General features: G+C 38.2%; 1 protein-coding gene across 1 annotated transcript in view; it reads left to right on the top strand.

Moving 5' to 3' along the window:
- fat2 (FAT atypical cadherin 2) overlaps positions 1 to 23910 on the top strand; it is an 81148-nt gene that overhangs the window by 32828 nt on the left and 24410 nt on the right. Inside the window, exons 10-14 of the mRNA XM_063000612.1 lie at positions 211 to 4248; positions 5607 to 5803; positions 7219 to 7372; positions 8811 to 9044; positions 13351 to 13740. Coding sequence (XP_062856682.1) covers positions 211 to 4248; positions 5607 to 5803; positions 7219 to 7372; positions 8811 to 9044; positions 13351 to 13740 — 5013 coding nt within the window. The remainder of the gene's footprint in view (positions 1 to 210; positions 4249 to 5606; positions 5804 to 7218; positions 7373 to 8810; positions 9045 to 13350; positions 13741 to 23910) is intronic.

Here is a 23910-nt window from a genome sequence, read left to right as displayed (position 1 = left end):
TTATAAAAGCTGTTAAGAGTGTTTTGATTTCATCTTGCATAAGTTATTGCTTATGCATAGTTACAACTATGGTAAATCAATGCATATATTTAACCTCACAGTTTTATAGTTGCTTGTTGCTTATATTTAAGCAGAGCAATATCATGTGATTATTTTTTTGTATTAGGGTTACTTAGTTAAAGTAAACGATTTAAATTTTTCTTCCACCAGGAGACTCAAAAGGAGTGTTTGACATTGACCAGGACACAGGAAGCATCCATGTGGCTAAATCATTGGATACACTCCCCCAAGAACAATACCACCTTGTGGTAAAGGCGACTGACCAGGGTTTTCCCCAGCTGAGTGACCTCTGCCCCATCAATATCCATATAAATCTTTCAGAACACACAGCACCCAAGTTCAACCAAAATGAATACTTTACTGAAATAAGTGAGGCCAGTCCTTTAGGCTTTCCAGTGCTCTCCGTCTCAGCTAGTTGTCCATCGGCTGTGAATTACAAGATCAAAGATGGTAACCCTAATGGAACTTTCCACATCAATCCAAACTCTGGATTCATATCTGTCCAAAAAGCCCTCGATTTTGAAGAAATCCGCTCGTATCGGCTCCAAATAAGCGCCACTAATACAGCAGGAGTGTCTTCAGATGCTCTTGTATATGTGTACATCATAGATGAAAATGATAATGCCCCGGTTTTGATTCAAGACAGTTATTATGGTCAGATCAGTGAGTCTGCACCTAAGAACAGCATGGTTATGGGCGAGAACAACACCCCTCTGGTAATCAAAGCCTCGGATGCTGACAAGGACATCAACTCTCTGCTTATCTTCCAAATACAAGAGCCTGAGGCTAAACAAATATTTAAAATAGATCCAAGCATGGGCACCATCTTTCTGATATCTGAAGTAGACTTTGAAACAAGTCCTGAATTCGTCTTCACCGTTCAAGTCCGGGATTCTGGAGAGCCCTCATTAGGTGCTGTCAAACCATGCAAAGTGATCATTCGCGTCCTCGATTTTAATGACTGCCCTCCTAAATTTACGCTTCCTGTGTATACAGCTTCAATCACGACCCCTGTTTTTAAAGACATGAATGTCATTCAGGTAACTGCCCATGATTTAGATTCGACCGTCTCTTATGAAATGAGTCAAAGTGAGGCATTCAAAATACACACATCATCTGGAGAAATTTTGTTGAATGATGTGTCAGACTTACAGTCCTATTATGAGCTCACAGTTACCGCCTCAGATGGTTTATACAAAGACACTGCTCTAGTGCAAGTAAACGTGACTACATCTGAAAATACCGGGCTGAAGTTTGAAGAAAGGACGCATGTGGGCTCAGTTCTGGAAAACACTACATCTATAAAGACTTTGACAGTACTCAGAGCTATGGGTAGCTACCTCAATGAACCCTTGATTTATTCAGTTCTCAACCCAAGGGATAAATTTTCAATCATTCAGTCATCAGGGGTGCTGCAGACGACTGGTGTACCCTTCGATCAGGAAAAACAGAATGAGTATGATGTAGCCGTAGAGGTCCGGGACATGAGAGATCCACCGCGTATAGCTGTTACGTATGTCAAAGTCTACGTAGATGATATCAATGACAACGCACCTGTCATATCAAACCTCCCTCGTACACTAATGATATCCGATGAGGCAGAACCAGGAGATGTTCTGTTTCAAGTACTTGCCACCGATAAAGACACAGGGGAAAATGGATCTATAATATTCACCCTAGAGGAGAATTTTAATCTCTTCAGAATTGATCCGTATCTAGGAGACGTGTCCCTTCAACGACCCCTAGACTTTGAATCCCTAAATAAGTATGAGCTCACCGTGAAAGCTTCCGATGAGGGCGAGCCTAGTTTGTCAACATCAGGAACATTATACGTTCAAGTGCAAAACCGTACCCATCCAATCTTTCAAAGTCTCTATTACCCTTTAAGGATACCTGAAAACATTCCTTTGTATACAACCATCCTGCATGTACAAGCAAAAAACCCAGAGGGCTACCGTCTTATCTACAATCTCGAAGAAGAAAACGCCTCATTATATTTCCACATCGACTACAAAACTGGAATGTTAAGTGTCACGGATGTCTTAGACTATGAGACCCAATCAAAGCACATATTGACCGTTCGGGCAACTGATTCCGTGACTGGCACTTTTTCTCAAGCCAAGGTGGAAATAGATGTTGATGATATCAATGATAATGCGCCAGTTTTTGAAAAGCCTTCTTACGTAGCAAATGTCTTGGAAGGTCTTCCCATTGGGACATCTGTAATCCAGGTCTCAGCCTTAGACAAAGACTCAGGCAAAAACAAAGACATAACCTATGACATTGTTGAAACTGAGAAAAAAGAGACAGCCTTTTTTAAAATTGATCCACTGAGTGGCATTTTATTAACATCCCAGATCTTGGACTACGAGACCACAACGGAGTTCCACTTGAAAATCAAAGCTACAGATAGTGGTACACCACCTCTGAGCAGCGAGGCCCAGATTACAGTGATGGTAACAGATGTCAATGACAACCCTCCAAACTTCAGCGATTCTCAATATCGGGCTTCTTTGGATGAAATGGCCACTTGTGGTCATGTTGTGATTAAAGTCCAGGCCTCAGATCCTGACAGCAAGGACAATCTCCAATATAAAATTCTCTCAGGCAATGAAGGAAGGTATTTCGCAATGAATGAATCCTCAGGTCTTATCTCATTTTCCAATGTCTGCAAGAGGAATCTGGATCCATTCTACAATCTTACAGTTGCTGTCTCGGATGGTGTGTTCCAAAAGACCGCTCCCGTAAACATAGACATGAGCAGCAGCAACAAGCATAGCCCTCACTTTCAACAGGATGTTTACGAAGCCGAACTGGCTGAAAACTCAGACGCGGGAACGCGTGTGATTCGGCTGGCTGCTATCGATCCTGATGACGGACCATATGGAAGCGTGGACTACACCATTATCAACAAGCTTGCAGATGAAAAATTCTCCATTGACCGTAAAGGACAAATTGTTACCACTCAGCCTTTGGACAGAGAGGATCCCTCACAGAGAGTGATCGCCATCAAGGTCATGGCAAAGGACGGAGGTGGTAGAGTTGCTTTTTGCACTGTTAAGATCATCCTTACAGATGAGAATGACAATCCTCCTCAATTTAAAGCCTCTCAGTATCAGGTTTCCATTCAGTCCACAATCAATAAAGGTGCTCCAGTTATTCAAATAATGGCTTACGATGCAGACGATGGCAAAAACGCTGATGTTACTTACGCCATTGATGAAACAGAGGAAGTGACAGAGGACGTAATTGAGATCAACCCCTTTACTGGTGTGGTTAGCGTCAAGGAAAGCCTGGTTGGCATGGACAACAAGATCTTCAATTTTAAAGTCCAGGCCCGAGATGGAGGACTTCCATTTTACAACTCTACAGTCCCAGTCCAGGTTAAAGTCGTCCCACCGGAGGTTCCTCTACCAAGGTTTACCGAACCACTTTACACATTCTCAGTGTCTGAAGATTTGCCCATCGGCTATGAAATAGGTACGGTCAAAGCAGATTCCGACATGCCACTAATTTACAGCCTAGTAGATGGCAACACTGTGGAAGGCAACAGCGATCAAGTGTTCGCTCTGGATAAAGAAAGTGGATCTCTTGTGGTGCAGAAAAATATTGACTATGAGAAGACCAAGTGGTATCAGATTGATGTGATTGCTCAAGGCAATCACAATGGCACAGACGTTGCATCTCTAGTCTCCGTTACTGTCCAAGTCCAGGACGTCAATGACAACCAGCCCATGTTTGATGCCGACCCTTACCAGGCCATACTGGCTGAAAACTTGCCTGCTGGCACCACCGTCATCCAGGTCACAGCTAATGATTTGGACAGGGATGCTAATGGAGAAGTGACATACATTTTGGAGCAAGAGGCAGACGATGTCAGTGAGATTTTCACAATTGACCCACAGACGGGGTGGATAACCTCGCTGAAGGAGACAGACTGTGAGGCCAAGCAGTCGTACAGGTTCTATGTTGTGGCCACTGATCACGGGGGCAAAGTCAAGCTTTCCTCCTCAGCTCTTGTGGAGGTGACGGTCACTGATGAAAATGATAACCCACCACAGTTCACAGAGGAGATCTATCACGGGTCCATAATTGAAAACAGCAGACCAGGGGAGGTGATAGTTGCTCTGACTACTATAGATAATGATATGTCATCAGACAACAGACAAGTCACGTTGTATATTACAGGTGAGTGCAGTCATGATCTAGAGAAATTACACACAGCTATTGCAATTTTCTGAGGATAAAGTTTACCATTTTAAATTTATATTTACATTCTCAACTTAATTGAAAAGCTGTTTATTAAGCTATTTAACTATACAGATGCAAATAAGTTAATAAATACATTGAAATTAACCTCTTCCTTAGTTACCCATAAGTGTGATATACAGTATGTATATCATTCTAATTTCTACATCATACACCGATCAGCCATAACATTAAAACCACCTCCTGTCCATTTTATCAGCTCCACTTACCATATAGAAGCACTTTGTAGTTCTACAATTACTGAATGTTGTCCATCTGTTTCTCTGCATGCTTTGTTAGCCCCCTTTCATGCTGTTCTTCAATGGTCAGGACTCTCCCAGGACCACCACAGAGCAGGTATTATTTGGGTGGTGGGTCATTCACAGCACTGCAGTGACACTGACCTGGTGGTGGTGTGTTAGTGTGTGTTGTGCTGGTATGAGTGGATCAGACACAGCAGCGCTGCTGGAGTTTTTAAATACCGTGTCCACTCAATGTCCACTCTGTTAGACACTCCTACCTAGTTGGTCCACCTTGTAGATGTAAAGTCAGAGACGATCGCTCATCTATTGCTGCTGTTTGAGTTGGTCATCTTCTAGACTTTCATCAGTGGTCACAGGACGCTGCCCATGGGGCACTGTTGGCTAGATATTTTTGGTTGGACTATTCACAGTCCAGCAGTGACAGTAAGGTGTTTAAAAACTCCATCAGAATTGCTGTGCAACACACACTAACACACCACCACCATGTCAGTGTCACTGCAGTGCTAAGAATGATCCACCACCTAAATAATACCTGCTCTGTGGTGGTCCTGGGAGAGTCCTGACCATTGAAGAACAGCATGAAAGGGGGCTAACAAAGCATGCAGAGAAACAGATGGACTACATTCAGTAATTGTAGAACTACAAAGTGCTTCTATATGGTAAGTGGAGCTGATAAAATGGACAGTGAGTGTAGAAACAAAGAGGTGGTTTTAATGTTAAGGCTGATAATAAAAGTTCTAATAACAACCACTTTTAAATGAAGCAAGCAATCAATACAGGATTGTTTTGCAGTATTGCAGAGAGCAAAATATCAATAAAAACAGTGAAATAAAGGTTTCTGTAAACCAAGAAAACTGTAACAACCTGAAAAAGTAATTATTGGACAATTCCAAAGCGATCAAATCTGGTATTGTTATTGTATTTTTTGACGTGCTGTGTTAAACAGATTACACAGTGCAGACCTCAAATTACATGCAGATCATTTCAAGGCACAGTTTGTATTCTAACTGTTGATCTTTGTACATTTCTCTGAAGATGGAGATCCCCTTGGAGAATTCTCTGTCTCTGCAGTGGGAGAAGAGTGGCGGCTCATCACAAAAGGTTCTTTAGATAGAGAAGTCAGAGACAAACACACCCTTAAGATAATAGCCACAGATGGAAAATTTCAAACTGCTGCTACAGCAGAAATTCACGTCCTTGACATCAATGACAACAGCCCACTGTGCGAACAAGTAAGTTATTCAGTATTTCACCTCATGATAATTTCAATGTAAAAATAATGATCACGACTGAGCCCTAATTCTTCTGAGATAGAATTCTGAAGTGTACTGGAACACTCTGAATGTAATAGCAATTCGGAATGCTTTTCAATGTAAGTGTTTAACAGTCACCAAAGCAGACTAAACTGTAAATATTGTAGTTATTAACCACAGTTTACTTACCCTCATTTTATTAAAGGTGCAGAGGTATCTGGGAAATACATTTAAACAAAATAGTTAAATAACTGTGATTAAAGCAACTGTATCAAGACACCTGATAACATAGAATGCCTTTATTTGTCATATATACATATACAGACGCACAGTACAATGACATTCTTTCTTTGTGTATCCCAGCTTATTTTGGAAGCTGGGGTCAAAGCGCAGGTTCAGCCATCATACGGCGCCCCTGGAGCAGGGAGGGTTAAGGGCCTTGCTCAAGGGCCCAACAGTGGCTGCGTGGCAGAGCTGGGATTCAAACTCCCAACCTTTCAGTTGCTAGCCCAAAGCTCTACCCACTAGGCTACCACTGTCCCATTTAAAATGTTTGTTTACATCTTTCCTGCCAGTCATAGACTCCTAAGAGTCTTTCGCTCCACTTTTAATGTACTGCTCACAAATGGAAACATGGCAGATTTCCTTGCTAAATGGTGCTATCAGCTGGTCAGGTGTCTACAAAGACATGATTGGCTAAACTGGAGATCCTCTGATCATCTTTGCTCATCAGAGACTCAGCCTTTCCTGGATGCTGCTTTTGTACCAAACCATGATTACAATCACCTGTTTAGAATCACATCATTATTTAGTTTTTCACCTCATTACTAGCCCTAAGTTTCCCCCGTCCTAACTTTTTTGGAATGTGTTGCAAGCATAAAATGCAGGAATGGAGGTATATTAACAAATGAAATGAAGTTGAGCAGATAAAACATGAAATATCTTGGGTTCATTCTGTCTGCAATCAGATAAAAGTCAAAGTAAATGTAAGGAACACTGCCATACTGTCCCAACTGATTTGGGGTTGTAGTAAATAGGAAAGCCACTTACTGTTGGAAGACAACTGCAAAATATAATGACAACAAACAGAATAAATCAAGGATGAATCTGAGAGCTGGATAAAGATATTGGACTTACGGTGTATAAGATGAAATCTGGAAGGCAGAGCTTTGTGGACAGATGCATATAGAGGTGGTACAGTCCAGTAAAAAGTGCAATATTTTCAGTGGTTCACTTCTTACAGCCCTTTTAAAGGAATGCTTTAACTTTTACCGATCACTGGTCCCTATTTGTAGGGCTCATCATTTTGGAATGAAACACAGCCTTTATATTCGTGCCATAAAAAGGTATAAATTATAGGTATTATATTTTCTTGGTATTGTTTTCTCTTTTAGTTGCTTTACACAGAAGCAGTTATGGAGAATTCCCCAACAGGAAGATTCATTCTGAAAGTCTCTGCATCAGATCCAGACATTGGCACAAACGGACAAGTTTCTTTCACTCTGCATGGACCAAATGCAGACAAGTTTCATCTTGATCCAAAAACTGGTAAAACCGCCATCTAGTTATTTTACCTGGTTTGAAACCTTTTAGTAGTGCATTGTGTTAGTTAGATTAATAGAATAGATATTATATTGTTCTACTAATACAAGCTCTACTAAAAAAACACTTCTCTGCTAACTCATCTGAAATTAAATATATGGCTTTCCTCATCTGCCTGGACTAGTTTGAATCAAAATCCTGTTGAATTAACTTTTACACGGTTCATGTAAGCAGAGCCGGAAACAAAGGAACACTGTACGATAGAGGATTTTCAGAGATCTATTTAGCTCTCCGGTCTAAGCCCTAAATGTTACTACAGTGCTGTATCAGCTTCTCAAGATCAAGACAAAATGTTGTAATTACGTTAAATGTAATCCAGAGAAGTGAGGTCTGTTTGGTGCTTTTATATACAGTACACCGATCAGCCATAACATTAAAACCACCTCCTTCTTTCTACATTCACTGTCCATTTAATCAGCTCCACTTACCATATAGAAGCACTTTGTAGTTCTACAATTACTACATACTTTTTTTAGCCTGCTTTCACCCTGTTCTTCAATGGTCAGGACCCCCACAGGACCACTACAGAGCAGGTATTATTTAGGTGGTGGATCATTCTCAGCACTGCAGTGACACTGACATGGTGGTGATATGTTAGTGTGTGTTGTGCTGGTATGAGTGGATCAGACACAGCAGCGCTGCTGGAGTTTTTAAATACCGTGTCCACTCACTGTCCACTGTATTAGACACTCCTACCTAGTTGGTCCACCTTGTAGATGTAAAGTCAGAGACGATCGCTCATCTATTGCTGCTGTTTGAGTTGGTCATCTTGTTGATCTTCATCAGTGGTCACAGGACGCTGCCCACAGGGTGCTGTTGGCTGGATGTTTTGGTTGGTGGACTATTCTTAGTCCAGCAGTGACACTGAGGTGTTTACAAACTCCATCAGCATTGCTGTGTCTTATCCACTCATACCAGCACAACACACACTAACACACCACCACCATGTCAGTGTCACTGCAGTGCTGAGAATGATCCACCACCTTAATAATACCTGCTCTGTGCTGGTCCTGGGAGAGTCCTAACCATTGAAGAACAGCATGAAAAGGGGCTAACAAAGCATGCTGAGAAACAGATGGTCAGTAATTGTAGAAATACAAAGAAATTGTATCTAAAGGTAATGCAAATAAAATAGAAAAGCAGATGCAAACAGAATGGTGCCAAAAATTAAAACACACATAAATGAACAAACTTGTATTAAAATAAATATTAAATATTTATAAAACTTTTGAAACTTTTAAAACTATTAAAACATCTTACAGTGTATAGATGTAGCATTTAGATAAAGTTAACATTGATTTAAACATTAAAAACAATAACTTCACTTCAACTTCATTTTTAAATGTGTCAGGTCTCGTGTCACATATGCTTGTGTTTTAAACAGGGGAGCTGTTTACCCTTGCCATCTTGGACCGGGAGAAGGAAACAGAATACGACCTGGTCGTCAAGGCAACAGATGGAGGTGGACGCTCGTGTCAGGCAGATGTTATGCTCATGGTGCAGGATATAAATGACAATCCACCTCGCTTCTCCACCAACCACTACGAGATCACCGTGTTCGACAACACCACCGTTCGAACCCCTATTACCGTCATTTACGCCAAAGACCCAGACACAGGTACGCACTGTACACATATTCATGGGAAAAAACCTAGAAAGAACAGTAATTACTGAACCCAGTGATTTATCCCATGTCAGGATCATGTAGTATCATCTTTAGCAATGGTACTGAATGAGAAGATCACTGAGGATCATCTTCAGCTAAACGCATTTAAGGATCTCATTCCAGAGTAAAAAGCAGCAAAACGAAGGTGTGCTGTGTTTGATCTGGGATTGAGATTTGTACAGAGAACTGCAAGGGAGTGTCAGGCCACACCGTCAGATGTGTGGGAACATGTACAGGGTTTAGGATCAACTGTAGCTGCTGGCCCAGAGCTGATGTTCTCATATACAGTGAATAAAAAGTCTAGGATTTAGGAGAACAATTTAAGTTTTTTTAAGACTGTTATATTCAGAAATCGCAATAATAATAATATTAATAATATTAATAATAATAATAATAACCTCCTCACTCCCGAGATTAAACACTTTAAAAACAAACAATATCCTGTAACAACACTTGTTCATTTCAGCCTTTTAAACGACATTATACAAAAAAATAAATACATTTTGCATGGGGACTGTGAGTTATTCAGTGTCCAGTATATTGGACATTTGGAACAGGGAGGATAATAGTAATAATAGTAATAATAATAGTAATAATAATAATAATAATAAACCTAAAATAATGAACCTAAAATAATAAAAATAACAATAAACCTAAAATAATAATAATAATAAACCTAAAATAATAATAATAATGAACTTAAAATAATAAAAATAACAATAAACCTAAAATAATAATAACAATAAACCTAAAATAATAATAATAACAATAAACCTAAAATAATAAAAATAACAATAAATCTAAAATAATAAAAATAACAATAAACCTAAAATAATAATAATAAACCTAAAATAATAAAAATAACAATAAACCTAAAATTATACAAATAACAATAAACCTAAAATAATAATAATGAAAAAATTATAATAATAAACCTAAAATAATAAGAATGAATATAAAATAATTAAAATAAAAATAAACCTAAAATAATAAAATAACAATAAACCTAAAATAATAATAATAAATAATAACAATTGCTAATTATTCAAAATGAACTCAAAGTAATATTTTCATCAACAGAGTTGTCTTTGAGACTTTTAGATACAAAATAGTTAGTGTTTAGTGTTCAGCTTGCTTTATTTTAAAGGTTAATCATGTTCAGTGCTACAAGAACATTACATTCTCACCACTGTGGAAAAAAAACTGAGCTTGGCTTAAATCCTGATCAACCCAAATAATTGTTGTCATTTGTTAACCCTTTGATGCACAACCTGGGTCAAAAGTGACCCAACTGAGTTTTTATTTTCTACATCTTTGCAATAAATTAATTTCGTCATTCAAGCTTCCATGAATTCCTCAATTAACTTGTTTTTGATCATCACAAATCCTTATTTCAGTTTTACATTTTTTACTTTTTTAATAAAAATCATTTTTGTATCACTACCCTTCTAATGCACAACATGGGTCAAAAAGGACCCTTATGTATTTACTATGGAATTTGACAGAAACTACTGACATTTGTAAGTGTTTGTAGTCAAAAACATATTTACTGATCTTTTGAAAGACAACCAAAGATTAGGCTCTTGAATCTTGAATATGTCCAATACTATTTGCTTGCTAGCTGTTTACATATTCTAGTATAGATAGCTTTTATTAGCTAAGACAGCAAATACATGAATAACTGACACATGTGCATATATAAATATTCTTCAATGGATGAATATGGGTCATTTTTGACCCATGTTGTGCATTAGAAGGGATTTGCTTAGCTTGTGCATAAAAGGGTTAAATTACTGTTGCAATTTGCTGGGCCTCAAACCAGACAAGTTTTGCAAATCATACAAAAGATCTTTCCATTTACAAAAACATTCTGAGGTAGGCCTTTCACCAAATACCACAAACAACACTTTAACCCACAAGTTCTGAGATGTTTTGGGTGACTATTTTAGTGATATTTGTAACCTGACACTAGTATTAGACAGGACTCACTTTTTTTTTTTTTACACATTATGTTTAAAAACCACCTGCAATAACACAGCCATCTGATGCCTTTCAGCCAGCCAGGCAGATAGACAGACAAACACACACACAGACTATTTCTATTTCTGCCATGTCTTGTTTCCAGGAACCTTCTAATCAAGGCAAAGCAGTGAAAATAACTAATTAAATAAATAAATAATGTTGCTATTTTGCATTCAGTCCTCTCCGTTTCATCATGTATCAGCTGCGGCTACCAGCCCAGAGTGGCTAGTTGCTCTGACCCTATTTAAAGCATTAAAATACCAAAGAAGTTATGCACTCTCACTTAAAAAAATTGCAGCTTTTTCAACAGAATTTTTAAAATCTGATTACCATACAGTTAATTCCACATACAAAATTCAACAAAACTTTACTCATTGTTTAGCTTTTAAAACTTTTTAAATAATAATAATAAACTAAAATAATAAAAATAACAAGAAACCTAAAATAATAATAAGCCTAAAATAATAATAATAAACCTAAAATAATAATAATAAATCTAAAATAATAAAAATAATAATAAACCTACAATAATAATAATAAACCTAAAATAAAAAAAATAACAATCAACCTAAAATAATAATAATAAACCTAAAATAATAAAAATAATAATAAACCTAAAATAATAATAATAAAAAACCTAAAATAATAATAATAAACCTAAAATAATAAACATAATAATAAACCTAAAATAATAATAATAAACCTAAAATAATAAAAATAACAATAAATCTAAAATAATAATAATAAACCTAAAATAATTAAAATAACAATCAACCTAAAATAATAATAATCAACCTAAAATAATAAAAATAATAATAAACCTAAAATAATAATAATAAACCTAAAATAATAATAATAAAAAACCTAAAATAATAATAATAAACCTAAAATAATGAAAATAATAATAAACCTAAAATAATAATAATAAACCTAAAATAATAAAAAGAACAATAAACCTAAATAATAATAATAAACCTAAAATAATTAAAATAACAATAAACCTACAATAATAATAATAAACCTAAAAATAATAAAAAATAATAAACCCAAAATAATAAAAATAATAAACCCAAAATAAAAAAATAATAAACCTAAAATAATAATAACCATAAACCTAAAATAATAATAATAATAACAACAATTGCTAATTATTCAAAATGAACTCAAAGTAACTTTTTTAAGTACAATCTCAGCATTTCTTGGAGTATTTCCTTTTAATTAAATAATTTACTATAGAAAAATGTTTATCTTTTAGACCTTTGTATAATCTGAAGTGAACAATCTGAGCTTTTTAACATTGTTTAATCCAGAAATCAGAGGTTAATTTCAGAATTTAGTCTTAAGATTCTGGTCCCCCCAGAATCACTGGGTGCAATGCAGTTTATACACTGTAGACCAGTCTCCAGTCCATTGCGGGGCCTTAGTCACTAACCACAGACATAGGCAATAATGTCTGTATGTAGATGCAGGCCGACTGATATCAATGCTATAATAACAATAATAAAATAATAATGATGATGCATTAGTTATAGTTTTATGTATTACACAGGATTTCAGGAGTGAGGAGGTTAGCAGCAGTAAAGGAAAAGAACTGTGACTGGGTAACTGGATATGACTAGATTGGGAACATAGTTGTGAAAAAATGCATAAAAAATAGTCAAGCCACTCAGGTGGTGCAGTGGTAAAACACGCTAGCACACCAGAGCTGGGATTTCGAATACACCGTATCGAATCTCAGCTCTGCCATCCGACTGGGCTGGGCAGCTATATGAAGAACGATTAGCTGTTGTTCAGGGATGGGAAAGCCGGACCAGGGTTCCTTATAACTGGTGCAATTACGACCTCTGCTGGCTGATTGATGGCGCCTGCGCAGAGTTGAGGAATAATGCATTGATCAGGGTGTGGCTCTCCGTGCACAAAGCTGGTCTGCATATGACCTCGCCTCGTGCAGGTGGAAAAGAGGCAGTCGGTACTGCTCACATGTTGGAGGGGTGGGGTGTCAGTTGCGAAGCTACTCAATCAGCAGTGGAGGGTTGTATCGGTAGAGGTGATGAAGCATAACGCAACCAGGGTAATTGGATACGACTAGATTAGGGGAGAAAATTGGGGGGAAATGCATAAAAGTGACCAGTGTTTGCAAGTAGCCTCTATTCATGCCAAAGCAATTGCTCAAAATTAATGAAGAAATAAAAAAAATAATAATGCTATTTTGCATTCTACCCTCTCTTTCTGCTAGGTATCAACTCGGAGGTGAGGTACTCACTGCACAGCTTAAGCAGCGAGTTCTTTTCTCTGGATGAGATTTCAGGAGTGCTGCGACTGGAGCGATCTCTGGAGGACAAGGCTCAGTCTGTCTTTAATCTGACTGTTAAAGCTACAGATCGAGGTCTTCCTCGCCACCTCCACTCCACAGCCAGGGTCACAGTGCAAGTGGTCGACCTAAGTGAATACAAGCCTGTATTCTTGAGCTCGGAATACACGGTCAGCATCCCAGAGTCCACCGCTGTTGGGACAGAGGTGCTCAGCGTGTCTGCCCTCACCAGAGACGGTACTGGAAGTGAGCCTGTCCGATACTCCATCATCTCGGGCAATGAGGACAGGAGATTCCAGATTAATTCAGAGACAGGTGAGACAGATTATATTTCATAAACGTTTGGCTTTCATCCATATGAGCTGAAGAACAGAAGAGTGAGAGAAAAAGTTTGTGAACCTGTTTGAATTACCTGGATTTCTGCAGTAATTGCATATGATGTTCTGCCTTATTCTGCCTAAACTAAACTAATAACACTTAAAATTATAATTGTTTTGGCCTTGTTAAACACATTTCTTGATTCACCGGTCACTGTGCAGCTTCAAAAAAGTTTGTGAACTCTATGGTAGAAACTTATCAAAGAGTAAAAGATTGTAGACATGCTCTTACCTCTAATAAAGACCCTAAGGGCTGCAAAAGTAGTTCTAAGGGCCTTAAACTTTACCAAGGCAATACAATGACCTTAACTATTTAATGGTCTCACCAAGAAAATAATGTTTAAAAAATTATTTCTTTGCATTTCTTAGTTTCTTGGGACTATACCAACAACAAACTATTCATATTTTTTACTAGTGCACACAGTATTTCTTATGAGCCTCTACCAAACGTTGAGATGATCACAAAATGATGCAGCTTTTATGGATTTTTCAGCTTCTAGCTTTAAGTTGACATATAGGTTAGAAATGCTGTTTTCTTGAAACCATCTACCAATATTTTTCAGATAAACACACGTCAACCAAGGAGTAGATATGACCCAAACAAGATATCCCCAAGTATTTAGACTCAAAGTAAGCTCAACCAAATGATTGAGCAAACCATTTAAGGCAGCGGTCCCCAACCGTTTTTGCACCACGGACCGGTTTTATATAAGATATAATTTTACAAATTGGCAGGGGCGGGGGGGATTTAAAACAGAATAACTGTTTTACTCACAAATGAGCTTTTATCGCTGCAACGAGACGCTGCTCCCACCTAGGGGTGATTGGAGACAATAACACCCATAAAAAAGTAGTGGTCTCTAATTATTTATTCTTTCTGTTCTAAATGGCCCACGGACCGGTACTGGTCTGCGGCCCGGTGGTCGGGGACCACTGATTTAGGGGGTAATTCAAGACAATTAGGAATTTCTGTCCTGCAAAGATCACACTAAGAGCACAGCATGCATTTGAACAGAGATAAGAGTAATAACTAAAGACCTTTAGAAATCCCTGAAACTTCCTAAAGTCTATATTTATTCATTCATATTCAAACAAACAAACAAAAGAATTATTTTTAAAATGGTTTAATCAGAAGGGGATGATCTGGAATGGAATGCAACACTAGTGGACAAAGGCAGTGCATACCTTAAAATATAAAAATACTAAAAGCACCATGTCTGTGTGACCTACTTATACCTAGAAACACAGAGCATGGTCAGCAGAAAATAGTGTTTGCTCTCAATCTTATTCCAGGCCCCCTTAATGGCTTTTCCTAGACATTTCTGTTTCATCTTTTAGAATGCTTACATTTTCAAAAACACACAGGAACAAGGTGGTTTAAATCTATTTTGCTCCTATTTGAGTGATTTTGCCCCCAGCCTTGCATTCAGCCGTACTGTTGGAAGCAAATTTCACCACTATCACTGTCACCATTGTGCAAGTCAGATTATCAAACACAGGAACATTCCTGCACTGTAAAAATGGAGGTAGTAAAACGTACTTTTGCTTGTTATTAAGGTGGTACCTTCAGTTCCCTTTTTTGATTCATTTATACCTGTGACAGTGCTTACCTTGAAAAGTATGTACATGTCATTTTAGGCAATACAGTGTTTTCTATACCTGGAACATATTTATATTTACATTTACCGCATTTAGCACACGCTTTTTCATCCAAAGTGACTTACAGTACTGTGACAGTATACAGGCTAAGCAATTGAGGGTTAAGGGCTTTGCTCAAGAGCCCAACAGTGACAACCTGGCAGTGGTGGGGCTTAAACCAGCGACCTTTTGATTGCTAGTCTAGTACCTTAACGACTAGGCTACAACTGCCCTAATACGGTACAGTAAGGTGCCCAACATGCACACTATGTTCTTAATTAAAAAGTAAGGTACAGAAGGCTTATTCGTACCACCCTAGCAACAAGCAAAGGCACATTTGGCTACTTTGATTGCTACAAATTTGTTGAAGTGTTATCATTAACTACTAACTTGTTAGTAGTAGTTGTATAAACTCAGCTTACACTGTAAAATACTAAGAAATATGTTTAGATGTTTAAATACAAATAAAAACACAACAGCTTTTATCTTACATGTTTAGACAGAACGTGTTTCTCTAATTTTAATAAGCATCTCATTAAAGCTGAAACCCAGGTAATTCTAACAGGTTTACACACATTTAAGTGTTTTCTGTATTTTTATACATGTAACAGACGTGAGCATAATTAAATTTAATTGGTGACCTTGTGCCAAAGAATGGCATGAATGCTAAATGCGTATTTGCCGTGCAGACTCTTGTCTGTATGTGCCCTCATAGGTACATTGCTCTGTCTGCCAAGCTTTTCTCGTGAGGATTAGTAAGGGCAGAGCTGGAGAACCTGTACCAACACGCTTTTGAACAGCACAGACTCATATTTGTTCCTTCTCCTTTGTTTACCATCTCTTACATCCCCCTTTCTCCAAACCTGCTTTCTTATCTTTACCCTCTAAGAGCCTTTATTCTACACCACTTTTCTATAGCTGGTTCAGCAAATCCTGCTTACTGCCAGGATTTCTTTATAAAAATGACATGCTTTATGAAAAGGAAATTGTGTGTCTAAAATAAGCCTAGGCGACATTCTGCATGGTGTTCTCACCATGAAAAACACAGAGGAAATCCGTGGAGACATTGAGGGAACATACAAAACTCTTTAAAGACAGTAACAGATAATAACAGAAAATAACGCTGGTCAGAATTTACGAAACTACAAATTGTCCAATAAAAATGTAGTAATTTAGGAGGCTTAATAAGAAACTGTGTTGTTTACTTCTTTTGTTGTTTACTGGGACCAGGTTTACAAAACCTTGAGAACATATAGGTCCTGATTTGGTCTCCCAAATTAATTTCATGAGGATAAAATGCATTTCTGAAGCAGGCAAACCTGAACGTTGGGTATAGGCAAAGAGCACAGTCATGGTCAATGCACCATGGCAGAACTCCAATGGCAGAAATCGCCCATACAACAGCCACTTTGGAAAACAACTGGAATAGCAAGTTTTAGGTGTGACAGGGCTTCAAAACTAACTATTAAATATGATTAATAAAACTGATTCTCTGTTAGACTATTCATGAGTCTTTCATTAGTCTTATCTTAACAAAATGAATGAATGAATCTCAAAAACACATTTGTTTTTAAACCTTTGCCTTTTAAACAGCTTACCCACCACTGCTGGGCTCTTGAGCAAGGCCCTTAACCCTCTCTGCTCCAGGGGCGCTGTACAATGGCTGACCCTGCACTCTGACCCCAGCTTCCAAACAAGTTGGAATATGTGAAGAATTACATTGTACTGTACACCTGTACATGTATAAATGACAAATAAATGGAATTGTGTTCTATTCTATTTCCTGTAAACTTCCCAGGAAAAATGTCACCTTGATGGCAGTATGTGGGTGTGTTCAAAAACCTAGGGAGCTGCCTTGCTGTCTTACTGTCTACATAGGCAGCTGCCTTAGTAGAGAGGATTCTAATAAGTCAATGACTTATAAGGCAGGTTATTCAAACGCACTACTTAGATAGCGATTCCATCGGGTTTAGCATTTCGCGTTTAGCATTTAGCATCTTGCCAATAAAACCAATAAACTGAGGTAGCACAGCATGCTAACGTCAATATAACATCTTCCTTCATGTACCGATAACGGTTAAATTTCCTGACAAGCCCGAACTTGCAAATAAAAACACTCAGTACAAGTTTATACAAGTTAAAAATCAGTAATATTTTATTTACGTTTGAAAATAACTCCATTCGTTTCTCCGCCCCGTCAGCCATGTTTATTTTTCTGTGAGAGAAGAGCACCCGACCCGCAATGAATTCGAAGCGTCGGATGCTCACTCGTTCTTGAGCCAAAATAACATTGAAATAATAAAATACCTCAGTAGTGAGGATTTTAAGGCATCTAGGATTTCGAACAGCCTCATTCTCGGGAGCGCGCACAGGATGACGTAAAATGCTGTCTATGTAGACAGCCCCCTAGCTTTTCGAACACACCCTGTGTCTCTCCAAAATCCTAATATACACCTCTGAGTCAGTGGTACCTTCACACATGCAAGTCATCCATGTTGTAGGCCCTGATGCACCTCTATTCAGTGACATAATTTGGCGTTTGCACCTTTCACTGAAAACAGTCAGGATGGTCCTGGTTTTCTTTTTGTCTTTGGCACAGAAAACTCGACCCGGCATCACAGTTTAATCTGATCTGGTTTTCTGCTGGTGCCTGATCCCAGCACACTGAGTGTGTTCAAAAACCTAGTGAGCTCTACATAGACAGCATTTTACGTCATCTTATGTGTGCTCCCGAGAAGAAGGCTGTTCAAATTCTTAGATGCCCTAAGATGCTGTCTAGTAAGGTACCTTAAATTTGAACGATATTCTGACTGAATAACAAGGGAGCATCCGATGCTGCCTTAGCGGTGAAGGCAAACCCAGCATTCAATGCGGCACAACTTTTCTCACAAAAAATTACAAATATGGCGGACGAATATGGAGCAACAAACTGAGTTATTTTTAAGCAAAATTAATTATCATTAATTTCCTATTTGTATACACATGCACAAATGTCATTCATTTGCAAATTCGGGCTTGTCCGCGTCAATTTTACCATTTTCAGTACAGGGATGGAGATGTTAGTTAAAATACTAGCACATTGTCCCACTTCATCCCATTGGTTTAAATAGCATGAGGCTAACTGTGTCAGCTTAGTAAGCGAAAAACTAATGGAATCACTGTAATCGCTGTCTAAGTAGCGCATCCGAATAACCTCACTTATAAGTCAATGACTTATTAGAATCCTCTCCTACTTAGGCAGCTGCCTACGTAAGCAGTAGACAGCAAGGTAGCTCACTAGGTTTTTGAACACACCCTTTGTCTTTTCTGGGAATTCAGCTCGCATCGCAGCTCTTTTTGGCTGTCACGATGGAACCTACCTGGACGAGTTGGGTTCATTTTAAATTATTGCAGGTTCGAGGCTCCATCTGGAGCTTCAGTGGTGAGGTGTTTAATCCGCCCTGTTAAAATTCTGGCCTGTTGCCATCAGCATTTACCAATATACCAAGACTTTTTTTGAGCATTATAAATGTTGTTAAAAAAAGAACTCGTAAGCTAGATGTGGTAAATAAGGTGTGCCTAACTGACATTGTTAAGGAGGTAAAAACAGTAACCAGCTAAATCCAAAACTAACCAGCTTTTGAACTTGAGGTACAAACCCCAAGACGAATACATGAATTAATTTAAAAATATTTAATGTTCATCACTATTTTTTCAATTATATAGTTATATATGTAGGACTATTTCATAGAATGACTCATGTATCGATGATATGAGTCATACTGGTGTGACACTGAATCATTTATGCATTAATTGACTTTTACATTTAGAACATGTATCAACAACACAATTACATAATGTGTCCACATATTTCAACTCAAATGAATAGTACATTTCAAAGCCAAATATTTAGCCTAAGCTTGTTAAGATGGTATTTTCCAGTAGATGTCACAGTTTTACTTTGTTTTATCCATTTCTTTTGCTAATACTCATGGAATTTTTGCTCAGAGCCTGGGAGAAAGTAGGTATAAGTCAGACAATAGCTATAAACCCTAATATAAACCTTATTATAACAAAGGATAACAACTTATATAATTTATGGCTTTGACGTATCTGTCTTTTTTATAAATGTGGACTATTTTTTTTCAATAGCTTCCAGGTCTTACATATCTGCTCTTAAAGGTCGATACATTTTCACCCCCAACCATAGAAAGTTGCTGTGACACTGACCTGGTTTTTCACTTAATGGTTCTCTCTGAGGTTTTGTGTAGGAGTGACATTGTCCATAAGTGTGGGAAAAAACAAGCCTTGTATACAAACTGTGAGTGACGTTCTGGAAAAAAATCATGAAGCCATTGTTGAATGTATAAATATATCTTTGATATATTAAAAGAAACGTATGTTTAAAAAGCAGCATTTGAGTTTAATAAATGTAAGTTGGATGCAGGCTGCAATTTACATTTACACCTATATTTTAGGATATTCTGCATCTAGAATATCTAATAAATTTCTATATCTAACAGCTTGATGACTTCTTATGTTCCCATGCAAACTTAATTGTAAAATATTTATAATTGCATTCATTTTTTAATCTATGGACCAAAATTTTGACAACATTATAATATTGATTTATTTTATTTTATTTTTAACGTCATGTTTCACATTCATGACAAAGGTAGTTACTCGTTACACAAGATTCATCAGTTCACAAGTTTAATATTAAGCACAGTCATGGACTGTTTAGTATCTCCAAATCACCTGACTGCATGTCTTTGGACTGTGGGAGGAAACCGGTGCTCCCTGAGGAAACCCACACAGACACGGGGAGAACATGCAAACTCCACGCAGAGAGGACCCGGACTGCCCCACCTGGGGATCTAAAGAGCTGCCGATGTGCTAAAGTTGATAGGTAGTTTCTCTGTTTCTCTGTATGGCAAGAGTGTGAATTATACAGTGACAACTGGTGGGCTAACTAACGACCTTATATATATATATATATATATATCAGTGGCGATTTCTCTAAGACTGCAAGGGAAGCTCAGCTTCCCCTAAAATGTCCAAAATTGAATGGTCAAATATGTACAGTTGTGTTAACATTTCATTGACTACAAATGCGTTAGAACACGTTCATCTCGAAGACGAGTTCGTTCAGAATCAGCTACTTATCACAAATCGACTCGATTTTCTTAACTTAACTCATACATTCCCGTAGCGTCAATGCATTTGCTCGCAGAAACTGAGCGTCTCTTCATTCCTATGGGACTGCGTTGAGGTATTTTTTTTATGCTCCGAAACTCACCGGTCATTGGATAAATGCCTCGATTTTGTCCCGCCCCCGGACGCTGAGCGTCTCTGGGGGTGAATGTAGCTGTAGGCGGGTGTGGACGCGGAGCTTCTGCAAGATGATTGGAGGATCAGTGGAAAGGCTGAATCCCGTTTTGATTGACAGCTAGTTTGAGCGCTACACCGTCACTTCTCAAACTCAAACTCAAAAGAAGCTTTATTGGCATGACAAATAGGGACATTCGTATTGCCAAAGCAATACACTTCATTAGTCACTTAATCACTAGGCGCTTCAGTCCCATCGTGGATTTTGCGAGTGAAGTCGAAAGACAAAATGCAACCCATTTCAGGCCATTTTCTTGTAAAAGGAACGGAGGGCAGAATTTATGTGTAAATAAATTGACAAATTTTATGATGTAAGCCGACAATGAGCTTCCCCTCTTTGAAAGACCAGCAGCCGCCACTGATATATATATATATATATATATATATATATATATATATATATATATATATATATATATATTCTACCCTCCCGAACTGGGGTATTAATTAGGAGAGCCATTACTCCCAATGCCCCTGTAATTCAGGTGTAACTTATAATCAATAAACCTACTCAGAGAGGAGAACTTAGCACATATTCCTAACCCACTACCACAGAGACTCAGGTTTGAATCCCAGCGGTGCTATTTACTGGTCAGGCATCTACAGAAACATGATTGGCTATGCTGGAGAGAGAGAGAGCTAGGGTGGTTTGATGGCCGAGCAGCCAGTCCACTGGTTGCACTTCTCATTGCACTTTTGGTGCTAGTCCCAAACCCAGATAAAAATAAGGTGGGTTGCATCAGAAACTGTGCCAAATCAACTGTATCATTTATAGGTTAATTGACTTTCACTTTTATGTAACATCAAAATAACAGAATGTAATTGAATATGTAAAGAAAACATACGTGACTATTACAGGTGTCCACATCTTGCATGTAAATGCACATATTAGGATTAAGCCTGTTGAAAGAGATGATATCTTACACTAAAGGTTTTTGTTCTTCTCACTAATACCCACTGCATGCTTTCATGTTTTGTGCTCGGAGCCTGACACGAAGTGGGTGTGAGTTTAACAATAGCATAAGCGCTAATGTGAGAAAGCGTGACAACAGGCTGTAACCATATATAATTGTGTTGTCTGTGTGGTTTAGTTTAATGGCTTGCATTTACACTTAAATATATCCTTTTTTATAAATGTATGCCTAACACAGAAAAGTTCTGAGAAGTCATTACATTTTAACACTCAACCATAGAAAGCTGTTGTAAAACTGACCCAGTTTTTACTTGATGATTCAGTCTGAGGCTTTGTGTAGAAGTTACTAAAAACTGAAAATTACTAAAAACGTGGTAAACTTTGTTTGTACGTCTACAGAGCAGCATATAGTCATCAGTTCAATAAATGTAGGTTGTGTTCAGACTCCATTTCTACATTCAACCATTTTTTTGATATACTATACAGCCAAAACCAAGAGCATTAATATAGGGAGGAAAGGATTTTGGAGTGTGTTGCTTGGAATTTGTGCCCATTAAATAAAAAAAGCAACGTGAGTTAAGGCACTGACATTGGATGAGAAGGCCAAACTTTTAGTAAACGTTCCTATTCATCCTGAGGGTGTTGAATTGGTGTTGAGGTCAAGGATCTGTCTATGACACTGGAGTTTCCTCTCACCAAACACACACAGTGATGTTGGAACAGAAAACTGCCTTTCCTAAAGTATTTCCATGAATTAAAAGAATATAATTTATTTATTGATTGATTTTTTTTAATGCCGCTTTAACAAATTTGGGGTCGTGCTGGGTACAATTGATTTATTTATTAGGGTTTTAACATCATGTTTTACACACTTTGGTTACTTTCATGACAGAAACAGTAGTTGATCACAAGTTTAATGTCAAACACCATCATAGACAATTTTGTATCTCCAATTCACCTCACTTGCATGTCTTTGGACTGTGGGAGGAAACCGGAGCACCCGGAGGAAACCCACACAGACATGGAAACTCCACACAGAAAGAACCTGGTCCACTGCACCTGGAAATCAAACCCAGGAACTTCTTGCTGTAATGTGACAGTGCTACCCACTAAGTCACTGTGCCGCCCTGGTGGGTACAATTCACCAGGTAAAAGGTCGCCAGTCCATCACAAGGCAAACACATTCACACCTGGTGCAATTTAGTATCTCCATCGTCCTGTGGGAGGAAACCGGAGCTCCCTGAGGAAACCCACGTGGACATGGGGAGAACATGCAAACTCCACACAGAAAGAACCTGGACCGCCCCACCTGGAGATCAAACCCAGGACCTTCTTGTTGTAATGTGACAGTGCCACCCACTGAGTTAATTTAATATACATGTTAGCAATGGGTGAGGCTGATAACTGGAACGGGTGTCCATATACTTTTGGCCATATAGTGTGGATTTTTTTTTTTTTCTGTAGCTGCCTAATTTTATTGTCATACATCATTTAACTAGGGATGTAACGATACACTCTACCCACGATGCAATATGTTTTACGATTCTGGGTTCACGATACGATTTTTTCCCAATTTTTTTTAAACAAAATGAAATTGAAGACAAATGATGACAAAGTTTCCTTTTATTATTTCTCTTTAGAAAAAAAAAACTGTATTTGTGATTAGCTTTTATTTATCTAAATAATGAATGCCCTTTTATTTCTGCGGTAGATACAAACTATTCCAAATAATGCTTATTGTGTAAAAAAAAGCTGAAATGGAGCCGCTCAGGTGGTGAGCGGTAAAACACATGCTGTTCACCAGAGCTGAGATCTCGAATACATCGTATCGAATCTCGACTCTGCCTTGCCGGCTGAGGCTGAGTGGCCACATGAACAACGATTGGCCTGTTGTTCAGATAAGGGGCGGGATTAAGCCGGATGGGGACTCTCTCTCAGACTAGTTCGATTACGACCTCTGCTGGCTGGTTGGTGGCGCCTGCACGGAGATGGGAAAGGAGTGCGTTAGAGGGTGTGGCGCTCCGGGCAGTGATAGCTCAGTGGTTAAGGTACTGCGCTAGTAATCAGAAGGTTGCCGGTTCAAGCGCCACCACTGCCAAGTTGCCACTGTTGGGCCCCTGAGCAAGGCCCTTAACCCTCAACTGCTCAAAATCGCGTTCAGTCATAATTGTAAGTCGCTTTGGATAAAAG

Source organism: Trichomycterus rosablanca, chromosome 8 (assembly GCF_030014385.1).
Source record: "Trichomycterus rosablanca isolate fTriRos1 chromosome 8, fTriRos1.hap1, whole genome shotgun sequence".
NCBI lineage: Eukaryota > Metazoa > Chordata > Actinopteri > Siluriformes > Trichomycteridae > Trichomycterus > Trichomycterus rosablanca.
The sequence above is the reverse complement of the archived record's forward strand: the minus strand, read 5'-3'. Positions and strand labels throughout refer to the sequence as shown.